This window comes from Myxocyprinus asiaticus, chromosome 30 (assembly GCF_019703515.2).
Source record: "Myxocyprinus asiaticus isolate MX2 ecotype Aquarium Trade chromosome 30, UBuf_Myxa_2, whole genome shotgun sequence".
Lineage (NCBI taxonomy): Eukaryota > Metazoa > Chordata > Actinopteri > Cypriniformes > Catostomidae > Myxocyprinus > Myxocyprinus asiaticus.
Genome location: NC_059373.1, coordinates 18,339,035 through 18,365,249, shown reverse-complemented (window position 1 = coordinate 18,365,249; position 26,215 = coordinate 18,339,035). Strand labels below are relative to the sequence as shown.

At 39.3% G+C, this 26,215-nt stretch overlaps 1 protein-coding gene across 3 annotated transcripts in view; it reads left to right on the top strand.

Moving 5' to 3' along the window:
- LOC127421307 (programmed cell death 6-interacting protein-like) overlaps positions 1–24,821 on the top strand; it is a 29,276-nt gene extending 4,455 nt beyond the window's left edge. The window contains exons 4-18 of one of the 3 annotated variants that reach the window (XM_051664289.1): positions 388–515; positions 898–1,051; positions 1,132–1,232; positions 2,927–3,043; positions 3,189–3,411; positions 3,564–3,687; positions 6,118–6,295; positions 6,856–6,967; positions 7,089–7,258; positions 13,062–13,310; positions 14,579–14,713; positions 14,823–14,917; positions 15,003–15,123; positions 16,062–16,255; positions 22,362–24,821. In XM_051664289.1, coding sequence (XP_051520249.1) covers positions 388–515; positions 898–1,051; positions 1,132–1,232; positions 2,927–3,043; positions 3,189–3,411; positions 3,564–3,687; positions 6,118–6,295; positions 6,856–6,967; positions 7,089–7,258; positions 13,062–13,310; positions 14,579–14,713; positions 14,823–14,917; positions 15,003–15,123; positions 16,062–16,255; positions 22,362–22,536 — 2,276 coding nt within the window. In that variant the 3' untranslated portion in view covers positions 22,537–24,821. Of the gene's footprint in view, positions 1–387; positions 516–897; positions 1,052–1,131; positions 1,233–2,911; positions 3,044–3,188; positions 3,412–3,563; positions 3,688–6,117; positions 6,296–6,855; positions 6,968–7,088; positions 7,259–13,061; positions 13,311–14,578; positions 14,714–14,822; positions 14,918–15,002; positions 15,124–16,061; positions 16,256–22,361 lie in introns of all 3 variants that reach the window. The other 2 variants (XM_051664288.1, XM_051664287.1) reach the window with 2 other exon arrangements.
- The last annotated feature ends 1,394 nt before the right edge of the window (positions 24,822–26,215 follow it).

Here is a 26,215-nt window from a genome sequence, read left to right as displayed (position 1 = left end):
AATAGTCATAGTGACTTGAGCCAGAAGGCAACCACTAAAAATTGTTTTGTTTGTTTTATTTTTATGGCAAAGGTATGTTATATGGGTAAATGCATTCATAAGGGTCTGCGCTTATGAATAATATTTATGTTCTTGGCAGATACTTTCTTGCCATAATATCTTACAAGAAAGTGTGTATATTGTGTTAGTTACAATAATCTACATATGGAGAAGGACAGATAAATAGATTTTATTTTATTTTAATTTTCGATCTGAAATTGTAAGACAAGTTTTGTTTTGAAACCTAATTTCTGTTGCCACCTAAATAATGTTATCCACCGTACTTTCAAAATAATGGACTGCAATATAAAGACTGTAACAATATGTAATATTCTTTGTGTTTTTCAGCCTTGGCAAGTTTGGGCTACGAGAAGACATGTGTATTGTTTAATGTGGGGGCACTGGCCAGTCAGATTGCTTCTGAGCAGAATCTCGATAATGACGAAGGATTGAAGTCTGCTGCCAAGTTCTACCAGGTTGGAGTTTGACCTTAGATGGATAGTTTGCCCAAAAAATTAAAATTCCATCACCATTTTTCTCACACTCATGTTGTTCCAAACCCGTATAACTCTCTTCCTTCCATGCAGCACAAAAGGAGATGTTAGGCAGGATGGTAGCTTTAGTCACAATTCATGTTTATGGAGAGAGAAAAAAAGATGCAATGAAAGTGAATGGTGACTGAGGCTGTCATTCTGCTGAAAATCTTTTGTGTTCCATGGAAGAAAGAATATCATAAAAGTTTGGAATGTCTTGAGGGTGAGAAAATTATGAATTTTCTTTAAATCTTTCTTTTCAACAACAGCCATACAAGAGAGAGAAACATGTTAGATACCAAGCATTTTATGTCTCTCTCTCTAGCTGGCAAGTGGTGCATTTGCTCATATAAAGGACACAGTGCTATCTGCATTGAATCGAGAGCCCACGATGGATATCTCCCCCGAGACAGTGGGCACGCTCAGTCAGATCATGCTTAGCCAGGCACAAGAGGTCTTCGTTCTCAAGGCCACTGCAGGTTCTGTGTGTTTATGTATGTGCATTGTTGTTTTTAATAACATTACACAATTGTGAGGCCAACTTTGTTTTGTTTCACAGATAAGATGAAGGATGCCATCATAGCTAAACTTGCCAATCAGGCTGCTGATTACTACGGTGACGCTTTTAAGCAGTGCCAATACAAAGAGAATCTGCCTAAGGTATGTGCAGCTGCCATTACACTTGTCTGACATATCAGTTTGCAAGCTGGGGAAAGTAATCCACTAGAGGTCACTCGAGGCAGTTAAACATTCTCAAAGATCCACACATACTGCATGCAGCAGTCATTGTGGGTGTGTCTGTATATGTGCAGAGTTTATTTCATTGGCCCTGTTTACACCTGGTATTAAAATCCATCTTAATTGTGTCAGTGTATTACTGCATGATAAGGCACCAAAAAATCTGCAAAGAAAAAGAAAGCATGAAAAAAATCGGTGCACTGTTCTTAGACTTTAATTACAGTCTAAGCAGAAATGTGACCTTTCAAGCAGAGTTCTCAGTTATTTTAGTAACTGAGCTTCATATGTGTGTGCTTCTTATCTGTGTCCCTGCATGTTGATATCAGGCACACCCAAGAACTTTAATGCCTCATCAGCCCCATTTATACCTTGCATTTATATGCGCTTTCGGTGATCGGATCGATATCAGATAGCACTTGACACATTAAATGACAGGTGTGAATGCACCAAGGAGAAATTGTGATCGGCTTACTGTAACCACATTTGGAGGTGGTCAGGGATGAATTCTGACTACTTTAAAGGTGGTGTAAATGTAAATGCATTTTTGTCATTCTGCCATTGCAATGTGAAGTACACAACAGACACTGCCATCTTACAATCTTGTCACCTGAACAATGAACAATTTCCACTCAAATATTCCATTGGAAAACACTTAGATTATCTCAAATCCCCACTCACCTGTGTCTCTCTCTTATTTTCTAATCACTATGACTCGTGACACTAAAGTGAAACCAGGCTTCACTCGCGCCTTTCAGATGAGAAGCATATTTAGGACTTACAAAGTGCCGAATGTGAGAAATATTACATTTGCTTTGTCGACCCAAAATTTTCAACAAAAGGAAAAACCCTGATTTTCAAAGTGATGGAAAGCATTTGAATTATCCACCAATGTTTTTAAAATTCGCTAATACACGGCAAATTTTCAGTTACCACAGCCTCTGAATTAATATGTAAGTAGCGTTTTCCATTTTGCGTGGGTAACTTTGATTGGATCTCTATCCGATAAAAATGGAGAAGCATTTGACTGCAAGGTGTAAATGCAATCCAGCTAAAGAATATCCAGCTTTAATCCAGATATGAAAAGCATGTTAATGCAAGGTGTAAATGGGACCTGTATGTATTTACATTCGAATACAGGAGTGTTTACACTGAAAGTGCAAGTCAAAAGTGTTTTTGAAGTTTGAACAACCTCAACCACTTTCTGAAGTGGACGAATCTCAAAACGTTTTGGAATGCTTTTACACATGTAATTAGCTTCATCCGGTTTCAAACAGATTGCCCGCAATGAATGTTAATACCAGTTGTAGACGGGGCCGTTGATTCTCCTATGAGTGCTAGTCATCACCTCATACACAGACACACACTTTCAAATCTCCAGACCTTCAACCTTGTTCTTCTCCTACTGATCTGTGAGTGAACGCTGCATGAGCATTGTGTGAGGGTTTGGTTGGGGTTTGCTGAAGGATGCGTGCTGATTTGCTGTTCTGTTTTCTCTTCCTGCGCCCTGTGCTGTGTGTCTGTGCTCGTTTGTGGTTGCCTGTGGTGTTGGTTCGTGGTTGCCGTGGTGTTTGTGATTGCTGTGGTTGCCTCTCCCTGGTTAGTATTTTTATTTCCAGGAAGTGCTTCCTGTCCTCGCTGCCAAGCACTGTATGATGCAGGCTACTGCAGAGATGCACCAGTCAGCCTTGGCCAATCAGAAGAAAAAATTTGGGGAGGAGATCGCTCGGCTACAGGTGGGTTTATCTGTGTGTGATAGACTGTATATTTTCGGTTGGATGCTTGCTTGTTTTATTTAGCTTCATTAGTGGGACGTTGATTTTTTTTTTAAATTTTTTTTTTTTTTTGACAATGTTTGTATTTCCCATGCGTGTCTTGCAGCATGCCACAGAGCTGGTGAAGACAGCGGCTTCCCGGTACGATGAGTATGTGAATGTAAAGGATCTGACGGATAAGATCAACCGTGCACTCACAGCTGCAAAGAAAGACAACGACTTTATATACCATGACCGTGTGCCGGAGGTCAAAGACCTTGAACACATTGGCAAGGCTTCTCTTGTCAAAGCAACTGCAGTGCAGACACCACTCAGCCAGAAATTCACAGGTCGGAATGATGATACACATGACACTATGTTGACCATTTACTTTTTACATTGTTTTTACATTTGGGGGATATTTCTCCCTTATAGATGTAAAAATCGCATTGCATGCAATGGATTGCATTATTTACTGACTATATTGTTTGTTTGTGTTTAGATCTTTTTGAAAAGATGGTTCCGATGGCAGTGCAGCAGTCAGTGAGTGCAGCCAATTCAAGGAAGTCGGACACAGTAAACAGACTTGTTGGAAGTCTGAGAGAAGCAACAAATCTCTGCAATGGGTTAGTGTCTATGTATATTCTTGCATGCATGTGCAGTGCACTCTTTCATAGGTTTCAGTTGAAATTGACTACAAAAACAACTACATCTACAAAGAAAACATTCTACTCCTTTGCATTTAAATGTGAACTACTGTTGGACATACAGTTGTATGCAAATATCTGGGCACTCCTGACTTTGTTGATTTTCTAAGTAAAATAAGTCAACACAACCACTGCAAGGAACAAAACCTAAAGGATTAGTTAACCCAATAATTAATTATTTACTTACCATAATGTGTCTCAACCCATATGACTTCCGTGGAAAAAAATAAGTCTTCACAGGTTTTATTTTGTATGTACTTTTAACTGAGTAGCGATTCCAGTCTGTCAAGCTCGAAAAAGGACAAAATTAACACAAAACCACAGCAAAAGTAATCAGTAGGGTTCATGCACAATATTTAGTCTTCTGAAGTGACACAATCAGTTTGTGCGATGAACGGAACAAATTTCTAAGTCTTTCTCACTCTCATTTCTAATCATTAATAAAGTACTTAAATCAAATGTTGCGACTACATCAATAACATCAAACCTCATTGTTTCTCATTGCATTTCATGTTCAAACATCATGAAGACTTTAAATTTATTTTTATTTTTTTACCTTTTGTGTTCCATGGAAGAAAGTCATATGGATTTGGAGCAAAATAAGTATGTAAATAATGACAGAATTTTAATTTTTGGGTGAACTATTCCTTTAAACTTTCTGCAATATTTTTGCAAATGTTAATTCGTGGTTACTATTTATTCACTGAATTTTACAGATTGGAACAAATAAAATAGTAAATGTGTACTTGGTAACACCACCATTGACCGATATCACAGCCTCCAAACGTTTCTTGTGGCCAGCAAACACTTTTTATTCCCGCTTTAGTTCAGAAATATTCTTAGGTCGTCTTATATTCACAGCCTGTTTTTATATCTACCGAGAGATTTTCAGAGATCTTTTCGCCTAGAAAATCAACACAACATTTTGTCTGGTCAGGGGTGCTCAAATTTACATACAACTGTAATAATGCACATAAAGTCCAACACATATTCCTTAAGCAAGATATGCTGTTTAAATGATTATTAGAGCCCTACCGATTTTAGCGGGGGAAAATTCACAGATTACCGATATGGTGGCTGATATAGCTAATTTGAGCTGGAATGAAAACAGACCTTTTCTGTGTGGATTGTGCACTGATTTTGCATCAATATGACTATGCAAAGGTACTCGGAAGGCTGCTTTCTTAAATATTTTTATTAAAGAATATTTGACATTATTATTATACATTGTCAACAAATTCTAGAAATGAATACTGAGAAAATAAAGAATAAATTAAAATAAATAGCTAAATAAACATCAGTACTGTTTAGTATCAGTCAAATGCTGACCATTTAAATAAAGAATAAATAAAAATAAAATAAATAGCTAAATAACATCAGTACTGTTTAGTATCAGTCAAATGTTGACTTTTTTAATTCTGTCAGTCAATTAGTGTCGGGTTGTAAAACAAGAAGCATTTACACCTGCCGAGTCAAGAGATAAACAGCGGCAGTGTTGTTACACCGTATTCTGCTATACAAGTTCAGGGGAAACTTTCAACGATGGAAAACCAGACTTTTAAATATTACATTATATAAATGCAACGACTGGAATTGTTCGGTTGAAGGGGGTACCAAACTGTGAATCCTGAACAAAACAGTTTGGTGAATACATGTTTACACATTAGCTTCCACTCAGCTGACAAGGTATGAAAGTAGCTATGTGGTTAGCTAGTTAGCTTTAAGCTCGTTGTCACGGAGAGTAAAAGTTGGACCAGCATTGCGTAGCGTGAAATCAACACTCAACAGACACAATCCACCACTGCACCGTTGTCTGCTGAGCTGCAAAAAGTTGCTTTGATGTTTACCTTTCAATCTGCAACATTACTGACTGCACTGACAAACTATAGCTGGCTAACAACAAACAGTTGTGATAAACAGGAGTGACATGGTAGTCAGGGACAGGATTAAAGTTATATCAGTATATTTTGAAAAGGGAAAAAGATGGGGTCATTGTATATGAACTTTCCAGTATGTATTTCTAGTTAGCAACTTACCGAGAAGACACCGCTTAACTCTGCCCTGTCTGTAGAGCCACCATCAGCTCAGAGTCAGCTCTGTAAACAATGGAGTCAGGGCGCGCTCTGCTGGACAAAAGCATTGTTTTCTGCATTACATTTTCCTCTAAAAAGTTTTCATATCTGCACATATCGGTAAACATATACGCCGATACCGATATATTTGTGAAAAGCTAATATCAGCCGGGCATTAATGATTATCAAATAAACAAAATTACATTTTGGATGAATTGAGAATGGTTTGCTGATTGGTTGCTGGAGTAGTAATTGTTCAATGTTGCTGATTGTTTAGGGTACTGGCATCTCTGAACCTCCCAGCCGCGCTGGAGGATCTGTCAGGAGACTCAGTCCCTCAGTCCATCCTGGAGAAGAGCCGTGCTGTCATACAGCAGGGCGGCTTGCAGAGCATCGAACAGCTGATTAAAGATCTGCCAGAACTACTGCAGAGGAACAGTGAGATCCTGGATGAGGTGATGCATGCATTCACAGTCTGTTTAGTGCCCATCTGTACAGTGTGTGGTCCCAAAGTCTAAGACATCTTGTAAAAATGCTTCTATTTTGCATTTTTCAAATGTAGTACATAATTTTTTATATGTTGCCTTTTACTTGCATCCTCTAGCTGGCATGGCCTACACAAAACTTTATGATCCATGTTATCCCAGCTTAATTTGAGAATGTTCCAAAGAACATCTTGTACACTTGGAACCTTTCGGTCTGACCTTTTGGCTGACTGTGTAAAAAAGTCTTTATACATGGCCATCATCACAAATTTCCTTATATTTGATTATTAACCTAAAAATCGTAATTTTTTTTCTTAATTTCTTCTTTAAATCACATCACATCATAACTTTATTTTGTTTTTTTCCAAATCCTTAAACTTTATATTTATTTCTAGGTTTAAATGTTTTCAGTGTGGACTTCAGTGTGGGGGTATTCAGTATGTGTATTACACCGCCTAATTGTACTGTATGTATTAGCACTTTATTGCAATTTTAATCATTATCAAAAATATTGTGTGTTGGTGTAACAGTCATTAAAGATGTTAGATGATGAGGAATCGACAGACAATGAACTCAGAGCCAAATTCAACCAGCGCTGGAGCAGAACACCATCTGGAGATCTCTATAAACCACTCAGAGCAGGTATATATGCAGACACTCTCACTCCCTCTCTCTCTGTTTATCTTATGCATTGTGCATATTTTACAATCACATGAGGATCAGTTTGCACTGTTCCATCTCTCTTTTTCTTCTGTCTGTGCAGAGGGAATTAATTTCCGCTGTATACTGGACAAGGCAGTGCAGGCTGATCAGGTGGTGAAAGAGCGTTACAATGCACATTGTGAGATGATTGCTTTGCTCTGCAAACCAGAGAATGAGCTTTGTGCCGCCATACCATCAGCCAACCCTGCCAAGACCCTACAGGGCAGTGAGGTAAGACACACACAGTTTGACCCAGCTATCCAAATGCGAACATACCGTAGACTTCTATTATTTTTAAGGAAAGCTAATTATAATTACTGCAGACTAACCCTGACCCGAACCCTAATGCTACTCAAAAAAAAAAAAAAAAAGATTTTGCATAGTTAGAATAAGTAATAAATTATTTACTTTATGAACCCCTTTTCCTTTTGAGAATATCCCCCAAAGGTTTTTTTTTGTTTTTTTGTCATTAACAATTTTTATTGTTTCCACACTCAAATCAACATAAACAGCACATGAAAACACGCAATCAATTTTCAACAAAATATACCCCGCTCCCTCCCTCCTTCCCCACCCACCCAACACACATCCCAGTGGTCAGACACCGAATAATAACAGACACACATACAAGCAGACATTCCAAAGAAAATACTCAGACATAACACAAAAAATTGCCCAACAAAAAAGAAAAAGGGTTCCACACACAAATTAATTACATACACACCATTTAAACTGTCCCTCTCCACTGTTCCTCACTGGCACCCTCCAAGAAGGCCAAATAAGTGCCCCACTTCTTCTCAAAGGCACCCAAGCTGCCCAGCCGCCTATGTGACATCTTTTCAAAGGCCGCCACTGTGCCCAATTTGGTGCACTACTCTTGAAATGAGGGTGCACCAGCCGACTTCCATCCCCCAAGGATCCCTTTCCTGCCAATCATCACACTGGAAAGGACCCAGTTTTTAATGTGTTCGCTAAATTAACCCCTGCCCCATCACCCAAAATACAAAGTCTGGGGCAGAATGAAATCTGAGTGCTCAGGATCTCACAGACATAACTCTGAACCCTCGACCAAAACTCTTGAATCTTAGTACAATACCAAAAAATGTGGGCTATGTCCCCATCCTCTGATTGGCATCACCAACAGGTGGGTGTATCTTTAAGACGAAGCCTATGCAATCTAGAGGGAGTCCAATAAAAATGATGCAGAATCTTAAATTGAATGAGGCGCATCCTTGCATCCCTAGACATAGACTTGGCATTTTTTTAAATCCTACCCCATTCTTCATCCTCCAGTACTAAATTCAAGTCTTTCTCCCATAACTTCTTGAGAGATGTCAAAACCCTATCCCCTAGACCCTGAATTAGCCAGGAATAGTACGCTGAAGCCTCGTGACCCTTTCCAAAAGCCGCTAGTACCATCTCAAGAGTGTCTGCAGCTTTAGGGGGCTGTGTACTACACCCAAAGATGGTACAAAGTAGATGGCGCAGCTATAAGTACCTGAAGAATTGAGATCTGGGAATCCCAAACCGGTGTATAATATTTTCAAAGGATCTCAATGCTTCATTTTCATACAGGTCACCCAGCGTAGCAACTCACTTCTCAATCCATTCTGTCCAGCAAAAAGGGGACTTAATAATACACAGTTTAGGGTTTAACCAAATACTTGCAGCAACGTTCAGGTAAATGTCCAAATTGAGCACGCTGGAAACCCTTGTCCACACTAACTGCATGTGTGAGATAACGGGATGTGTCTTTACTTCTCCGGGCATCTTGGTAGAAAGACATTGCAATGGCAAGACAGGGCCAAGAAGTTCTTGTTCAATGCAGAACCAGGGAGGGGCTCTTTCAGGTGGAAGCGACCAATGAGCCAAATGTCTGAGACCGAATGCATAATAATAAAACGAAATCTTGGGTAAGCCTAGCCCACCTTTGTCAATCGGCTTATGTAACTTATTGAAATGTAATCTGGGGTGCTTATCATTCCAAATGAAAGACTTTGCTATGCTTTCAGATTGCTTGAAATAAGAGAGGGGGACATCTACCGGGAGAGACTGTAGCAGGTAGTTACATTTTGGAATACAATTCATTTTAATAACATTAACATTCCCAATCATAGATAAATGTAATGAAGCCCACCTGTCTACATCGCTCAAACCTTTTTATTAAAGAGTCAAAATTAACTCAAATTTGTGGGGAATAAAATACCCAAATACTTAATGCCCTGTTTGGGCCACTGGAAGGCGCCTGGCTGGAAGGCCGTTACTGGACAGTATGCTGTCAGAGCCAAAGCTTCGGATTTAGACCAGTTGACTTTTATCCTGAGAATTTGGAAAAGGAATTAATAATTCTGTGGAGGCAAGGCATAGATTTAGTAGAGTCCGAGATGAATAATAAAATATCATCTGCATAAAGCTGAAGCTTATGTGCCATGCCTTCCACCACCACCCCTAGAAAATCATCCTCCTTTCTTATGGTTCCAGGGCAAGACAGAACAATAATGTGGAAAGAGGGCAACCCTGACGGGTGCCCCTATCCAGAGTAAAATAATCTGAAATCCATTTGTTTGTACCGCTGCTACAGGGTGTCTATAAAGTAACTAGATCCAACCAATAAACGAACTCCCGAACCCATACATTTCCAAAAAGATAATCCCATTCTACCATATCAAACGCCTTTTCGGCGTCAAGTGAGATGGCAGCGACCGGAGACTGATCATTCGCTACTGACCACGTAATATTGATGAAACGCCTAATGTTATCAGAAGAGCTGCGGCCCCGAATAAACCCCACCTTGATCTATATGTATAAGAGATGTCATAACTTAATCGGTTAGCTAGAATTTTTGACAATTTTTACATCTAGCTGGATCTGGGAAATTGGACGGTAACTTTTACATTCGCTTGGATCTTTGTCTTTAAGAATCGGACTGATCCAGGCTTGCGTCATGGTTGGTGGAAGCTTCCCATTCTATGAAGATTCAGAATAAACTTCTAACAAAAGTGGAGCCAGTTCTGTAGTATAAGCTCTAAAAAATTCAGCGGCAAAACCATCTGGCCCAGGAGCCTTGCCTGTAGGTAAGGCCTTAATTACCTTCCTCCAAGGTTATCTCAGAATCAAGAGTTTTTTTTGCTCAGTCGACAATTTTGGGAGTTCTAATGGTTCCACAACATTTCTAATATCTTCATCAGTAGACGAAGACGTGGAACTATAAAGATCGATGTAGAATTCTTTGAAAGCATTATTAATTTCAATGGCCGAGGTAAAAATTTCACCGCCAGCAGATTTCACTGAGGGTATGGTAGAAAAAGACTCTCTCTGCTTTATATATCTAGCCAAAATCTTCCCTGCTTTGTCCCCTGACTCAAAATATGACTGTCTTGCCCTGAATAACCAAAACTCCACTTTCCGCAACAAAATAGTATTATATCTGAATTTCAACTCTCTAAGGCCATCAGACGACATTTGGCGCTTCAGCTCTGCCTCAGCACTTTTAATATTCCCTTCCAACTCTGAGTTCACGTGCTTTGGATTTTTTGGTGAATGAGGCATAATGTATGATCTGACCCCTAAGAACTGCCTTAAGTGCCTCCCAAGCCATGCCCACAGAGGATACTGAGGACCAGTTGGTCTCTATATAAACACTGATTTCAGTCTTTAACATTAGTTGGAAATCAGGATTTTGCAAAAGGGATACATTAAAGCGCCAACTATATGATTTCTTTTTCTCTATATGTGGCAGCACCTCTAAACTCACCAGGGCGTGATCCGAGATTAAGATGTTTCCAATTGAGCAATCAACAACAGATGAAATGAGGGACTTCGATATAAAAAAAAAAAAAAAAAATCTATTCTAGAATAAATCTTATGGACTGATGGAAAAAAAATTATAGTCTCTACCAGATAGGTTCAAAAGTCTCCAAATATCTGTAAGACCAAGATCATGACTACACATCCTGTGAAGTGTCAATGTTGCTTTAGGGGGCTTGCACACTTTTGCTTCACTATGATCAAGGATGGAGTCCATCAAAAGATTAAAGTCTCCTCCCAAAATTATATCATGAGGGGTATAGCGGTTTGCAGCATCCCTTCAAGATCTATAAAAAAGCCCTGATCATCAGCATTAGGTGCATAAATATTAGCCAAAATCAACCTTTGCCCCTGAATTTCTGCTAAAACAATAATGACTCTCCCTAATTTATCTTTAACCTGTTTGAGACATTTGAATTGTAAATGTTTATTTACCAGTATAATGACTCCCCTACTCTTACTTGAGCCAGCACTAAAAAAAACATGTCCACCCCATATCTTCCCAAATTTTTCAGCTTTCTGTGGGGAAAAATGTGTTTCTTGAAGAAACACTATCACATTTCTTATGTTTAAGAAAAGAAATAACCTTCCTTCTTTTTATAGGGTGCCCCAACCCACTTACATTCCATGTGGAGAGAGACAATCCACTCAAATTAATATTTGACATTTTGATATAATAAAATTAATTGTGTGTCAAAAACAAGATTATACAGACCACATTCCCCATTAGGACAACAATCAAACCCCGAACTCTCCCCCCCCCGAACAAAACAAACAGAAAAAAAGAAAAACGTGCGCATTAACCCTGCACACGACAGCGCCAACTGGCATCAATCCCTCTAAACTCAAAAGGTTCATGTACGCCTACGAGAGACCCCGCGACAACTTTGCCATCGGATTATTCAAGTCCAGTGCTTCTGCATAAATTTTGTGAGGCAAAATTACATAACAGAAAATACTTTGTAAAACAGACCCCAGCCAACAGGCAGAATAAACACAAACATGTAGATTCATTCACAGAACTGACTCGAAGGTGTGAACGCAAAAAGACACAAAGATAGCGCCCAGGTTCCTTAAACAGTCAAGTTATGTACAGCGAGTCAGTCCACTCACATAAGAAATGCCCAATGGATTACTCACCCGTAGATTCTATGAATGACAGTGCCTGCCTGGGGCATAAAAATACTTTGCGACTGTCCTTGGTGTCTATTCTCAGTTTAGCAGGAAACATCAGTGCAAAAGCAATCTTCTGTTTATGTAAGAGTTTCTTACATTCCTTAAACCAATCATGTTTCTCTCTTGTCGAATTCGCAAAGTCCGGGAACAAGAAAATGTTCTGATTCTTCCAAGAAAGTTGTCCTTTGCTCCTTGCCTGGCGCAACACGAGATCTTTATCGGATGATCTAAAAAATTGGGCCAGAATTGATCAGGGACTGTTTCCCTCAGCAGATCTGTGAGCCGAGACTCTGTGAGCTCGCTCGATTTCCAGTTTATGGCCTGTTATTTCGAGCAGACTCAGGAAGAGCTCTTCAAGGAATTTCACCATATCTCTGCCCTCCTCATGCTCAGGAATTCCAACAATTCGTATATTGTTCCTCCGACTCCTGTTTTCCAAATCTTCAAGTTTTTCCAAAATAGATTCCAAAGCTGTTTTGGACGCGGGCGGATTAGCGGATAATTCCCTTTCGGAAGACTCCAAATAATCAATCCGTCTTTCAACTTCTGTCACTCTTGTGACCAGCTCAGAGAATTGTTTCCATCGCCGTAATCGATCGACGTATTACAGCGAGATCCTCCAAGTCAGCAACAACCTTCGTCAGCATCACTGAGATGTTGGACAGTTGACGCTGCATTTCTTCTCCCGACGTGCCGTCCAAATCGAGTCCCCGGTCTGCAGGCCTGCCAAAGGCCTCAGCTTGAACACGTAAGTGTCTTTTAATGTCTCCAGAGTCTGAGGATTTTGACTTCTTTGCCATGTTTACCTCAAAAAGCAAATATGTAACTGGGTATATCGAATCTCACCGGTTATAACATGAACATAATAAAAAAAACTAGCAAAGTTCGCAGAGCTCGCCGTTTACACGTCTGCTTCTCGCATAGCGTCATGAGAATCAAGCCCCCAAAGGTGGTTTTGTTAAATTAAGCAAACTCCTCAAAGCATAGCTAGGTTAGAAACCCACACACACACATGCGGTTATTCATTCCAGGGGTGTCTTCTACTTTGCAGGTTGTGAACGTGCTGAGAGCTCAGCTGGCACAGCTGGATGAGGTGAAGAGGGAAAGGGATATTCTGGAGGGAGAAATTAAGTCAGTAACTTTTGACATGACAACAAAGTTTCTTACCGCACTGGCTCAAGATGGGGCCATTAATGAGGAGGCCCTGACATCCAGCGAGCTGGACACACGCTACGGTACTCACACACAGCGCGTCCAGCAGAATTTACGCAGACAGGAGGAACTTCTGTCTCAGATACAGGTGAAAACACACTCGCATTAGGACTAGACCGGGTCAATTAAATTAAAGCACACTAACACCAGTGAAGAATTAAAGTGTAATCCTCAGTATTCATTTTACCCTCATACTCAAATCATGGCAGTAGTACCTATCAATACTTGAATGGACAGAAGCTTGGTTAATAAAGTTTTGCCTGTGACCAAATGATGTTGCTGCAGCTATCAGGGTTCCCTTGGTCAATGGAAACCTAGGAAATATCTGGGAATTAATTTTAAAATGCTGTTATACAGGCCTGAAAAGTCATTGAAACTAATAAAACTCGTGGAAAAATCCTAAAAATTCTATAGCGAATATTCATTTTTCTGCTCTAAAATAATTTATTGGCTTGATATTGCTTTGTGTTGATTAAAACTTGCTCTTAAAGGAATAGTTCTCCCAAAAATGAAAATTCTCTCATTTACTCACCCTCATGCCATCCCAGATGCGTATGACTTTCTTCTGCAGAACACAAATTAAGATTTTTAGAAGAATATCTCGGCTCTGTAGGTCCATACAATGCAAGTGAATGGGTGCCAAAATTTTGAACCTCCAAAAATCACATAAAGGCAGCATAAAAGTAATCCATTAGACTCCAGTGGTTAAATTCATATCTTCTGAAGTGATATGATAGGTGTGGTTGAGAAACAGATCAATATTTAAGTCCATTTTTGTTAGAAATTATTTTCCCTGCCCAGGAGGGGGCGTATGCATGAAGAATGTGATCTACCAAAAACACAACTGCAATGTTAAAGTTAAAATGTACACTGACTGAGCAGATTTAACCACTGGAGTCTTATGGATTACTTTAATGCCGACTTGTGTGAATTTTTTGGAGCTTCAAAATTTTAGCACCCATTCACTTGCATTGAATGGACCAAATGAGCTGAGAAATTCTTCAAAAGCTCTTCATTTGTGTTCAGCTGTTATAAAGAAAGTCATACACATCCGGGATGGCAAATGATTAATTTTAATTTTTGGGTGAACTAGTCCTTTAAGTCTTAGTAATGTCCCAGTTGTCTTTCTATTGAGTTTATTTTATTTTTATCAATGAACCAGTTCACAAATTAATCTGAATGATTCATTAGTGATTGTTCTGAATTTGCATCATTTAAAAAAAAATAAAAAATTCTTATCTAGTAATTACTAACGACTGGAAAGAGCATGGAAATTCATTGGTCAAAAAGAGTGTAATTCCTTTGCTATGTGGTGATGGAATGAGTAGTTCTTACTCTCTCTACTCTCTGTCTCAGGTGTCTCATCAGGAATTTTCAGCCCTTAAGCAGTCCAACTATGAGGCTAATAACAGAGAGGAGGTGTTGAAGAAGCTAGCTGCCGCCCATGATAGCTACATAGAGATCAGCTGCAATATCAAAGAGGGCACTAAGGTAACTAAACACATGCTCTAATATTAGTACTGCACACATGCACAATGTACAAGATGTCACTCACCTATTCAGCTTCCTTGTTCTCTCCTTTTTCCTCCTGTTCTTTTAGTTCTACAATGATCTGACAGAGATCCTGCTGAAGTTTCAAAATAAGTGTAGCGACATTGTTTTCGCCCGCAAAACTGAAAGGGATGAGCTGCTCAAGTATGTACAGAAGTGTGCACATCACCAATTATAATACAGAAGGACTTTGATTGGCTGATATGCTGTGACTGTGTCTGATTGACAGGGAGCTGCAGCAGAGCATTGCTCGTGAGCCGAGTGCTCCTTCATTCAGCATTCCATCATACCAGTCCAACACCCCTGCACCTGCTGCAGGAGGCCCCACCCCTGCACCCAAGACTGTGTTTGTGAGTGTGCAAACAGATCAGTTTCAAAGATAAAGACCTTTAACCTCAAAACAGTTTTAAGTTTGAAAGCATGATGGCAGAATTTGAAATTGTAAATGTTTTTAAAAGGTCCAGTTTTTTTTCGTGTATTTATGTCTTGCTGTGTCGTCTTATTGAACCTATGGGCCTAAGTCAGGGTAGACGGCATGTTTAATATTTCATGAATGAAACGAGGCAGTGAGGGAAAGTAGCACTGTGTGTTCAATGGGTTGTAGCATTTAATATCTTTGTGTCGATCGTAAAAAATTACTGAGTGCACCTTTAAAATTATGTCAACCCAAAAGAAACCAGTTGACAAAACACTCCAGAAAACGTGAACTGGAACATTTAGACAGTAAATCCCATTGAACAGACTGCACATCCGTCCCTCACAGCCTCCTTTTCAATTGTGAAAAATCAAAAATGCCGTCTACCCTGACTAAGGTCAATACTAACATCTAGCAGTGTGGATGTAGCATCATGCAAAAACAATCATTTTTGGTTACCAATTCCATTGTAGAAATGCATTCTTCACAGTCAGCTGTAATTAATTAAACCATGAGCAGTAATTTCCAATAACAGCAGGGTTAGTGAATAATGTTCCGCTGGTGAGCTCCATGTAAAATAATTCAACTTTTAATAGACCGCTGATATGACAAGTCCTGATCTCATGTGAGTGTACATGATTTTTTTTTTAGCATAAGTGTCAAAAGTACTATTCATTTAATTTGGTGTAAAGCTTATGGAGAAAAAAAATACTGAGTGCAACTTTAAAGTTGTTTGTTGTACTGCCACTTTATATCGCTAACGTTCAATTGTTCAAATGTCCAATCATATAATGCAAGCCAGAGGATGACCAAATAAACTTCTGCATTTCCTTTTTTTTTTTTTTTTTTTTTTTTTTTCTGTTTCAACCTCAGCAGCAGCCTCAGGCTAAGGCCCAGCCCCCAGCGAGGCCGCCACCCCCTAACATCACTTCACAGGCAGCCAGTGCTTCAGTTCCAGTCAGCACTCCAATGCCCCCTAGTAGTACTAATCTCCCACCTGTCGCACCAACCACTGGACTCTCACAGGCTCAAGGACCACCCTACCCAACTTATCAAGGCTACCCAGGGTAAATAAAGACCGTCACAATTACTTATTTTGTCCAAATTTTATGCAACAGACTCCATACCTCTTAGCGTAAAAACATAATAACGTCAAACTTTATTGGAATCATCTGGGTTGAGTCTAATGTTCACTTTGCATGATTAGTGTCACAGATGAGCTTATGAGCTTATTTCAGTTAGAATGCTGCTTTAGAAGGTAGCTGCCTATGTAAACAGCAAGACCGCTTACCAGGTTTTGGATCAGCTCATGTGCACATATTGGAGAGGTTTAATGCTGCCTTCACGTGCTTATCTTACTTCCCACTTCTGAAGTTGTAATTACGAGGACATCACGTACAGGTACATTCTTGAATGTTTCTTGGGGAACTTTTATTTTGACACATTAATGCTCATAAATCAACTTGCTGATGTCAAAAGTACTGGTATTTTGGTACCAAGTTGGTACTAAAATAAAAAAAGATGTCAAGAAACCAGTGTTTCTGTAGTACCAAGCACCGACTCAGTTCGCTACCTGCACGCTCTGACACACAACTGCTTCCAAATGCTCAAACAATTTGATTTTTTTTTTTTTTTTTGGAAAAAATATATGCACAATTAATCAAATTATAATCATGGAAAAACCGGCAAAGACTGAAATCTCATTCTGCATGAGCTGCGTGCTTGAATGTGTGAAGCAGACCGCTCATAACTCGAAACGCCACAGAATCTTGCGCCCTGTGTGTTATATGTAGGGTGACCAGATCCCTGCTTGTCGAAAATGGGACAGCCCCCTCCCAGCAAAAATTTAATTGATGTATCCTTACCTAGGCGCAGATCAATGCGAAGTAGAGGGTGCATCCGCATCTGTAACTGTTGTCACCTTGTACTTTTCACTGGCCGCAATTTTTCTCAGTGTGCGCTTGTCTTTCAAGAGTTTATCATAAAATGTAGAGCACTCCAGTCCAAAATTAAGATGTACGAAAAGTATTGCCTTCATGACTGTTACACTGAGTCGAGATTTATCTGGTGTCCATGCTGCGTTCATTAATGAGAACTCACGCTCCACAGATGCAGATGTCCCAGGCAGGTATAAAACAAACTCCACGACATTGGCTAAGACTCAGAAGTTGATGGTCTTGCTCTCCAGCTCACGAAAAACCTCTGTCCATTTCTCAGACACGGCCATCTTGTTCATGTTCCACTCAGTGATGCGATGAGTGACAATGTTTTTCGCGCAAGCCCACTCATCAAAGAGCATTGTTTCGTCAATCAAACTGAGAGTGGGGATTCTGGAGTAGAAGTGTTCGAGGCTGCTCTGAATGTCTTTCCACTCTGGGATGTCTCTCATTAGGGCTCATTCAAGTTTTTCTGTGTTCTCCGATGAGCGGCTCCAATTTTGGAGGTAATCCACCGATGCTGAATAAAAGTATCCCACTGCACAAAATAAATAATTTACTCGCATGTCACCAGCTTCAACCAGGGCATCCAACTGCTTTTTAATGTCAGAGGGTATGAATGATATCTCCAGCCTGGCTTGCAAGTCTTTTCTCAGGTAATGAATGTGGAAAGCTATGGCCGTGCTCAACAGAATGAGTTGCGTGCACCTTGTCAGATTCGGAACTTTGCTTCACAAAAAAATTGCTAACAATTGGTGTGGCACACTTTTAGCAGCATCCATATGCTTTATTTTATTTTTGTTTTATGAACATGCTGCACGATGTCGGTGCAGCCTCCATGGGCGATGGAAAAGCAAGCGCCACAAATCTCACACCTCACTTTGCTAGGCTCTGTCTGTGACTCCTTTTTAAGAAATTTAATCTCTTTTTGAAGATCCTCATTAAATGTTCATGCACGTTTCCTTGACATTTTTCCAGCCGCAATTTCATCTGTGCTCTTTCAAACAGACTCATCAGTCAGTTCACTAACGGGACGTCTATTGATAGGGGATTGTGATTGGATAGTTTAATCCAATCATGTACTTCAAATAACATGGTGTGATTTTATTGGTTTTACAAGCCGTATCCTTAGCTACCTTTGATTAAAATACTTGTGTGACTGAGAAAGCCGCTCAAGCGATAGATAAATTTTAGGAGAGAGGAAATACTGGACAAAACACAATTTTTTCAGAATAAGTCGGGACACTAGAAAAAGTACTTGCGGGACTGTCCTGGGAAAAACAGGACGTCTGGCCACCTTAGTTATATGAAATGACAGAGCAGAGCACTCATCCACCATAAAGTGTGCAGCACATGTAAACTAAATATTTCTATAATATTTATACAGCATTTGCACTTTAATGATCACATTGGGCCATGAACTGTTTATCCCAAAATAAATGCTTGATTCAAAATAATAGATGCTTGAAATTGAAGATATTGCAACAGAAATATATTACAACTGTATAGTAAATTGTAATATTAATTGTTGTAGTAATAATAATAATTATTATTATTAATAATAATAATAATAAAAATTATGCAATATATCATAAGCAAGAGTGCTGTTGTACTGATTAAATGTTTGGGGGTAAAATGCAATGGTGTGTTAAGTTATTGTTCTATATTCATTTGTTAAAAGTTTTAGGAATTAATTAATTAGACACTATTTTGGAACTAATTATTATCGGCACAAATCTATGCCGAATTTTTTTTTTTTTTTTTTTGTTGTTTTTCTCCTCCTCTGTTTTGTTTATTTATTATTCCATGTTCTGCTGTGGCCAGCACTGGAGGATTCTACTGGTGGAGCAGCTTGGTTCAACACTATAACAGTGGCCTCTAGAGGTGAAATAAAAACAATCACTGACACCTTGTGGGGATTCGCTTCATCTAAATTTAGCTGTATCTAAATCTGTCATAATTGACTATATCCATAGTTGTATCCTCACTTCAATGCATATTTTGATTAGATAATCAAGTGTCTAAGTTGAAGTGAGGGCATGCGAAGACAAATGCGACTATATGAAAATGTCCCCCATCAGCAAATACATTGCGTATCTAACTTCATATCTTGTTAATAATAATAAACTTTTTCTCATTAAACCTCATCTGGTGAAATATATTTATAAAATCCTTCATCTGGTGAATCTATAGGCTTTAAAAAGCTTAATTTGGGAGGGTTGGATGTGTGAACGGCCAGCTCTGCGCACTTTGCTAGTTTTTAATTATTTTTGTATCATAAACCGGTGAGATCCGATACACCCTGCTACATAACTGTTCTAAGAAGTCAACATGTCAAAGCTCTGGAGATATTAAAAGACACTTACATGCTCAAGCTGATACCTCAGACAGGGCCGAAGACCAGGGACTCAGTTTGGACGGTGCGGCGGGAGAAATTCAGTGCCAACTAGCGAGCATGTCTGTAATGCTGGTGAAAGTCATAGCGGACCTGGAGGATCTTGCTGTAATACTTCGATCGATTATGGTGATGGAGGAATTCTCTGAGTTCATAGAGAGACGGATCGATTATCTGGAGTCATCGGAGAGGGAATTAGTTGCTAATCCGCTAGAGACCAAGACTGACTTGAAACGCGATTTGGAAAATCGTAACAGGCAAAACAACATCCAAATTGTTGGATTTCCTGAGCATGAGGAAGGCCGAGATATGGTGTGATTCCTAGACGAGCTCTTCTTTGAGCTTGTCTTGCTGAACATACATTTGAACATCCGAGGAAACTGGGTGACTTTTCTTTTTTTTGTGTTGGTTCCGCCTAGCGGCTGGAGTTTGTTTTGTGGAATAACACTCCTTCGGGACAGTTTTGTGAATGAATCTACACGTTCTTTGTGTTTATTCTGCCTGTTGGCTGGAGTTTATTTTATAGATTATTTTCTGTTATGTAATTCTGTCTCCCAATATTTGTATAGAAGCACCGGACTTGAGAAATACGATGGCAAAGTTGTCACGGCGCTCTCGTAGGCGTACATGGACTGTTTGAGTTTAGAGGGATGGACGCCGGTTTGCGCTGTCATGTGTAGGGTTAATGCGCACATTTTTCTTTTTCCTGTTTGTTTTGTTCTGGGGAATGTTTGGGGGTTGATTTTTATTTGACACACAATCTATTTTTTCTAATATGTCAGATCTTAATATAAGTAGATTGTCTCTCTCCATGTGGAATGTGAATGGGTTGGGGCACCCCATAAAAAGATAGAAGGTTATTTCTTTTCTTAAACGTAAGAAATATGATATAGTGTTTCTTCAAGATACGCATCTTTCCCTGCAGGAAGCTGAAAAATTTGGGAAGATATGGGGTGGACATGTTTTCTTTAGCGCTGGCTCAAGTAAGAGCAGGGGAGTCATTACAATAAGTAATTTTGGCAAATATTTATGCACCTAACGCTGATGATCAGGGCTTTTTTTATAGATCTTGAAGGGATGTTGCAAGCCGGTGGCACCCCTCATGATATAATATTGGGAGGAGACTTTAATCTTTTGATGGACTCAGTCCTTGATCATAGTGAAGCAAAGTGTGTAAACCCCCTAAAGCAACACTGATGCTTCACAGGATGTGTAAAAATCTTGGTCTTACAGATATTTGGAGACTTTTGAACCTATCTGGTAGGGACTATAAATTTTTTTTTCATCAGTCCATAAAATTTATTCTAGAATAGATTTTTATATATAAGTCCCTCATTTCATCTGTTGTTGCTTGCTCTATTGGAAACATCTTAGTCTCAGATCACACTCTGGTGAGTTTAGAGGTGCTGCCACATATAGAATGGAGGGAGTGTGTGCTAGGATTCTAAAAAACGTCAAGTCTGCATCTAGAGATACAAGGGTGCATCTGGTGCAATTTAAGATTTTACATCGATTCTATTGGGTGCCCTCTAGATTGTTTAGACTTGATCTCAAAGACACACCCACCTGCTGGCGATGCCAATCAGAAGATGGGGACATACCCCATGTTTTTTGGGGGTGTGTTAAGATTCAAGAATTTTGGTTGAGGGTTCAGAATTTTATTTGTGTGTTTTGTGCTCGGGTTTCATTTTGCCCCAGGCAATTTTCTAGGCGATGGGAGGGTTATTGATGTAGGGGATGGGTTCATGAAGAGTTGGGTCCTGGCTGGTGTCATGATCGGAAGGCAGGTCATCCTTAGGGGATGGAAATCAGCTGGAGTGCCCTCGTTTCTGGAGTGGTGCACGGAGTTGGGCAGGGTGGCGGCTTTTGAGGGGATGGTTTGTAGAAGGCTGGGCAACATGGGATTATTTAATAAAAAATGGGGTAGGTATTTTGTTTTTTTTTGGAGGGCTCTCAGGGGGAGACGGTGGAGGGAGATGGGCAATATTGAATGTGTGTGTGTGTGCATTCTTATTGTTTTTTTGTCTTTTTTTATTTTGTTTATTTATTATTTTTGAATACTTTGTTGATTTGTTTATTTGTGTGTCATTGTTGGTTTGCTGTCGGGCCACTGGGGTGTGTGTTTGTGGGGGGTTGGGGGTGGGAATGTTCGGAGGAAAGGGTTTAGGTTCATGTAATTTAATTCCGTGTGTCCTGTTATGTTTGTTTGATTTGTCATTGGAGTCAATAAAAAAATAAAATAAAATGTTGTTAACTTAAATGTAGAGCATTGTAATGGAGCCAAGGCCCAGTCATTTCAAAATAAGAGTGTGTTTCGAGCTTGTGCATTGTTAAAAGTCCCACGTTATAAACCAAATATTAATTTTTATTTGAACAATAAACTGCATCTGGTATTTTATTCAGTTTGGACCCTTATAGCATCCATGTCTGTGCCCATCATAGCAAGAGATGACTTCGTATGAACACATTTTTGAAATTCTATAAATCGATTAAAAAAAAATAAAAAAAAAAGTCAGATGATTAATCAGTTATTAGCCTTTATCAGTATCTGTAAAATCCACAATCGGTTGACCTCTACTCTCTACACAGAAACTCGGGCATCAAAATAACCTCCAAGTTTCCCAGTCATAATTGCGACTTGAAGGGGCATGAAAGTGCAACTTCCGAGTGGGAAACTCGTATTTATGATAATTCCGATAGTACATGAAGGCAGTATAAAGCTGAAGTGATCATTTCTGCACCACTAGCACTACCAAATGAAATGACAAAAATAAACATTGTTTCAAACAGCTTTCCTCAAGCTTTAAAATAAATTTGTATTTCTCCCTTCTCCTTTCTTAGGTATTACCAGATGCCGATGGCTTATAATCCTTATACATATGGGCAGTTTAATATGCCCTATGCGCCCTATCAAGCCCAAGGTCAGGCTGGATACCCTGGAGCTCCTCCTGCGCAGCAGCCTTACCCCTATCCCCAACAGCCACCACAGCAACAGCCCTATTACCCCCAACAGTAGAGCACTGTTACCCCAAAACAACTCTCTGCAACTACAGCCACATTTATTCTTGTAAACTAGCACTCATCTTACTTGCACTTAACTATTAACACCCCTGCATTTGCACTCTCTGTCTTTAACGTTTGACTTTCTCTGGGCGGAGTTTAGAACATCAGGCCATGCCCTCCTCAATTGTTGAAGTTTCAAGGCAATAGTTCACAGAGCAGGTGTGTTTGTAGAGGGAAGATCTGATCTCTTTCTCTCTTGCTGTCTTACCCTCTAGCCCAAAGTGAAGCTGCTGGCTGCCTGCCACTGCTTATACCTTATTTTTGTAATGAATAGTGGCATATAATCTAATGCAAGAGCTGTAAGTGATTTCTTACCATGATGATGATAATTTAATTGCTGGGAGAAAAACTGCGGTTATGTCTTATTGCAACCCGTATAGTAATATTATAACTCCTTCTGTTCAGTCTACAATCATCGCCTTGGGAAAGGAACAGGAAAACAGAATAGAAAATGGATTAATCTCTACAAATAATTTGTTTTTGTGTTTCTTTTGTTTTCATGTGATTAAAAGCAGCCTACTTATTCACTTTCTGCACTTGGAGCCTGTGGGTGGACAAGAGCATACTTTCAGCATTTATGGTCATTGTCAATGTCTCATGGCATTGTTTCTCATTCATCAATGTCAAGTCCAACAATCTGAGTTCAGATTAACAGGCTGGGGTATAAGAGCATGTCTGCATAAGTCTGGGTGTCACCACTTGTGAATTCAAGTGTGTTTGTGGGATAATTATTACAATGCTATTTTTGTCCATAAAGAGCCATGCTGAGTGTCTCCATGGATACAGATGGAAGAGGATGGGATTTTAGTCTGTGAATGGGTTTATCGAGGAATAATAAAGTGTTGTGAATATGTAAGAACGTTTTCTTTCACCCACAACGCACGGTCCATGCACGTATGCCTAAACTGTTACGTTTTGGGCATGGTCTCTAACTAATGCATTTACTTATGAATGCATTTTAGAACACTAAAGTGACAATCCTGTCATTTTATTAGCATCAAAATACACTGTATATAAAATGTTTGATACTCTGACACAAGCAGTATGTCAAAAAAAATAGCAATGCATCAGGAACTGTAATCTGAAAATCTGAAATGTATACTTGATAATGACAGACAAAACCTTTGTGTGATGTTAATGAATGTTAAGATGGTCTAAAAGCCTTTACACATATTGGGTAATGTAATTAAACCCACTGGCGTCATGCTTCTCTCAGCTGTTGCTTTTTACTGACAAGCATTCATATGTCCTTCATTTCCGGAAATCCATCAGCGTACAGATCTAGCTTGATAATGTAAAAGATCAGAGTCCTTCGATATCCTCAGTCATCTTTATGAGCTTTAGAAGCTCAAGTAACGCCAAAGATGGACTGAATTTAGTGAATTATTTACCCTTTGCACAAAACCTGCTCCTGTCGTGCCTCACTACAACTCATTCAGCATTTGGTTATAATTAGTCAGATTGTTGTTTCTGCTGCTGTTGTGTTTACATACAGTATATTTGAAGGGAACAGAAATAGCTTGAAATGGATCATGCTATTGTATTCTAAAGCTCATTTCCTGTTGATGCTTCATTTCCTAAATTGGTTTGATTGGTTTGTGTTAGTTGAGGCCAAATACTGACAAAAAACAGGTGTGAAATTCTCTCTGTGAGTGCTTAACGCAAGTGAAATTCTCTATGCCATTATTGAGAGATTTATTGAGGGAGACAGGTGTGTCAATAGAAGTATATAAATATCAAACGGATGCTGCATTGTTGACTCCCTGCCAGATCTGGCTACTGTATCTCTTGTGACCATTTTGACCTGTCGAGAGCTTTCTCTGATGACTTGAGGGTATGAGAAAGTGTCATTAGAGAAAGCTCAGAGCTCAAGTAGTTGTTCTATTTGTGTGTGTCTGTATGTCTTTCAAGTTAAGTAACAGAATGCTTTGATGTCCCAAGGTACTGATTGACTCCATAGTGTAGCCAGGCATACTGTATGAACAGTATGTATGAACAACTGCATGTTGACCCTAGCTTTTACCCCAGCAGGTGCCAGTCTGGACATCTCATCCTCAAGAGCCCAAGTCCAATTTTCCCAGTAAGTGAGTGTGGCCATTATTTCAACATCTAGATTTAGGTTATATAATAGGCCATACTAGAAAGCGGAACAGTTCATATTTGGTTTAACTGCTGTTAACAACTTAACAAGAGACTGAATCAAATGAATATCCCAGGTTCAATAAAAGTTAAGCTCAATCGACAGTGTTTGTGGCATAATTTTGATTACAACATTTGTTTTCCTTAAAATAAAGCAACAATCGAGGTTATAGTGAGTCACAATGGAAGTCAAGGGGGCCATTTTTTGGAGGGTTTAAAAGCAGAAATGTGACGCTTATAATTTTATAAAATACTTAAATTAATACTTCGGTTACAACTTGTGTATTGTTTGAGCTGTAAAGTTGTTTAAACCATTGTTTTTAGTCATTTTAGGGTTTACGGTGTTATGCCGTCATGGCAATGAAGTTGTAAAATTGGATATAACTTTATTCAGAAAAGGTTAATAAGTGATTTTATCAAACTGAAATCATGTTAACATGTATATTTTTTACTTACTGCTATACTTTTAAAACTTTTATTGGCCCCATTCACTTCCATTTGAAGTGTAACCCAGATTTTTGCCTTTATTTTTTTTTAAAAATTTGCCTTTTCTCCCAATTTGGAATGCCCAATTCCCACTACTTAGTAGGTCCTCGTGGTGGCGTGTTACTCACCTCAGTCGGGATGGTGGAGGACAAGTCTCAGTTGCCTCTGCTTCTGAGACCGTCAATCCGCACATCTTATCACGTGGCTCATCGTGCATGACACCGTGGAGACTCTGCATTTGGAGGCTCATGCTACTCTCCGCGATCCACGCACAGCTTACCACGCGCCCCATTGTGAGCAAGAACCACTAATTGTGACCACGAGGAGGTTACCCCTTGTGAATCGACCCTCCCTAGCAACTGGGCCAATTTGGTTGCTTAGGAGACCTGGCTCTAATAAGATACACAGACACAGATTGCAATTTTAAAAGCCACAGGTGTGGGAAATTAACCTTTAATTGCCATTTAAACCTGTGTGTGTCACCTTGTGTGTCTGTAACAAGGCCAAACATTCAAGGGTATGTAAACTTTTGATCAGGGTCATTTGGGTGATTTCTGCTATCATTATGATTTAAAAAGGAGCCAAACAACTATGTGATGATAAATGGCTTCATATGATCACTATCCTTAAATAAAAGACTTTTAAATTTCCAAAATTTTACAATTTCTGCCAGGGTATGGAAGCTTTTGAGCACAACTGTATGTATGTGTGTATATATATATATATATATACACACACACACACACTGGCGACCAAAAGTTTGGAATAATGTACAGATTTTGCTGTAGCGGAAGGAAATTGGTACTTTAATTCACCAAAGTGGCATTCAACTGATCATAAAGTATAGTCAGGACATCACTGATGTAAAAAAAACAGCACCATCACTATTTGAAAAAAGTAATTTTTGATGAAATCTAGACAGGCCCCATTTCCAGCAGCCATCACTCCAACACCTTATCCTTGAGTATTCATGCTAAATTGCTAATTTGGTACTAGAAGATCACTTG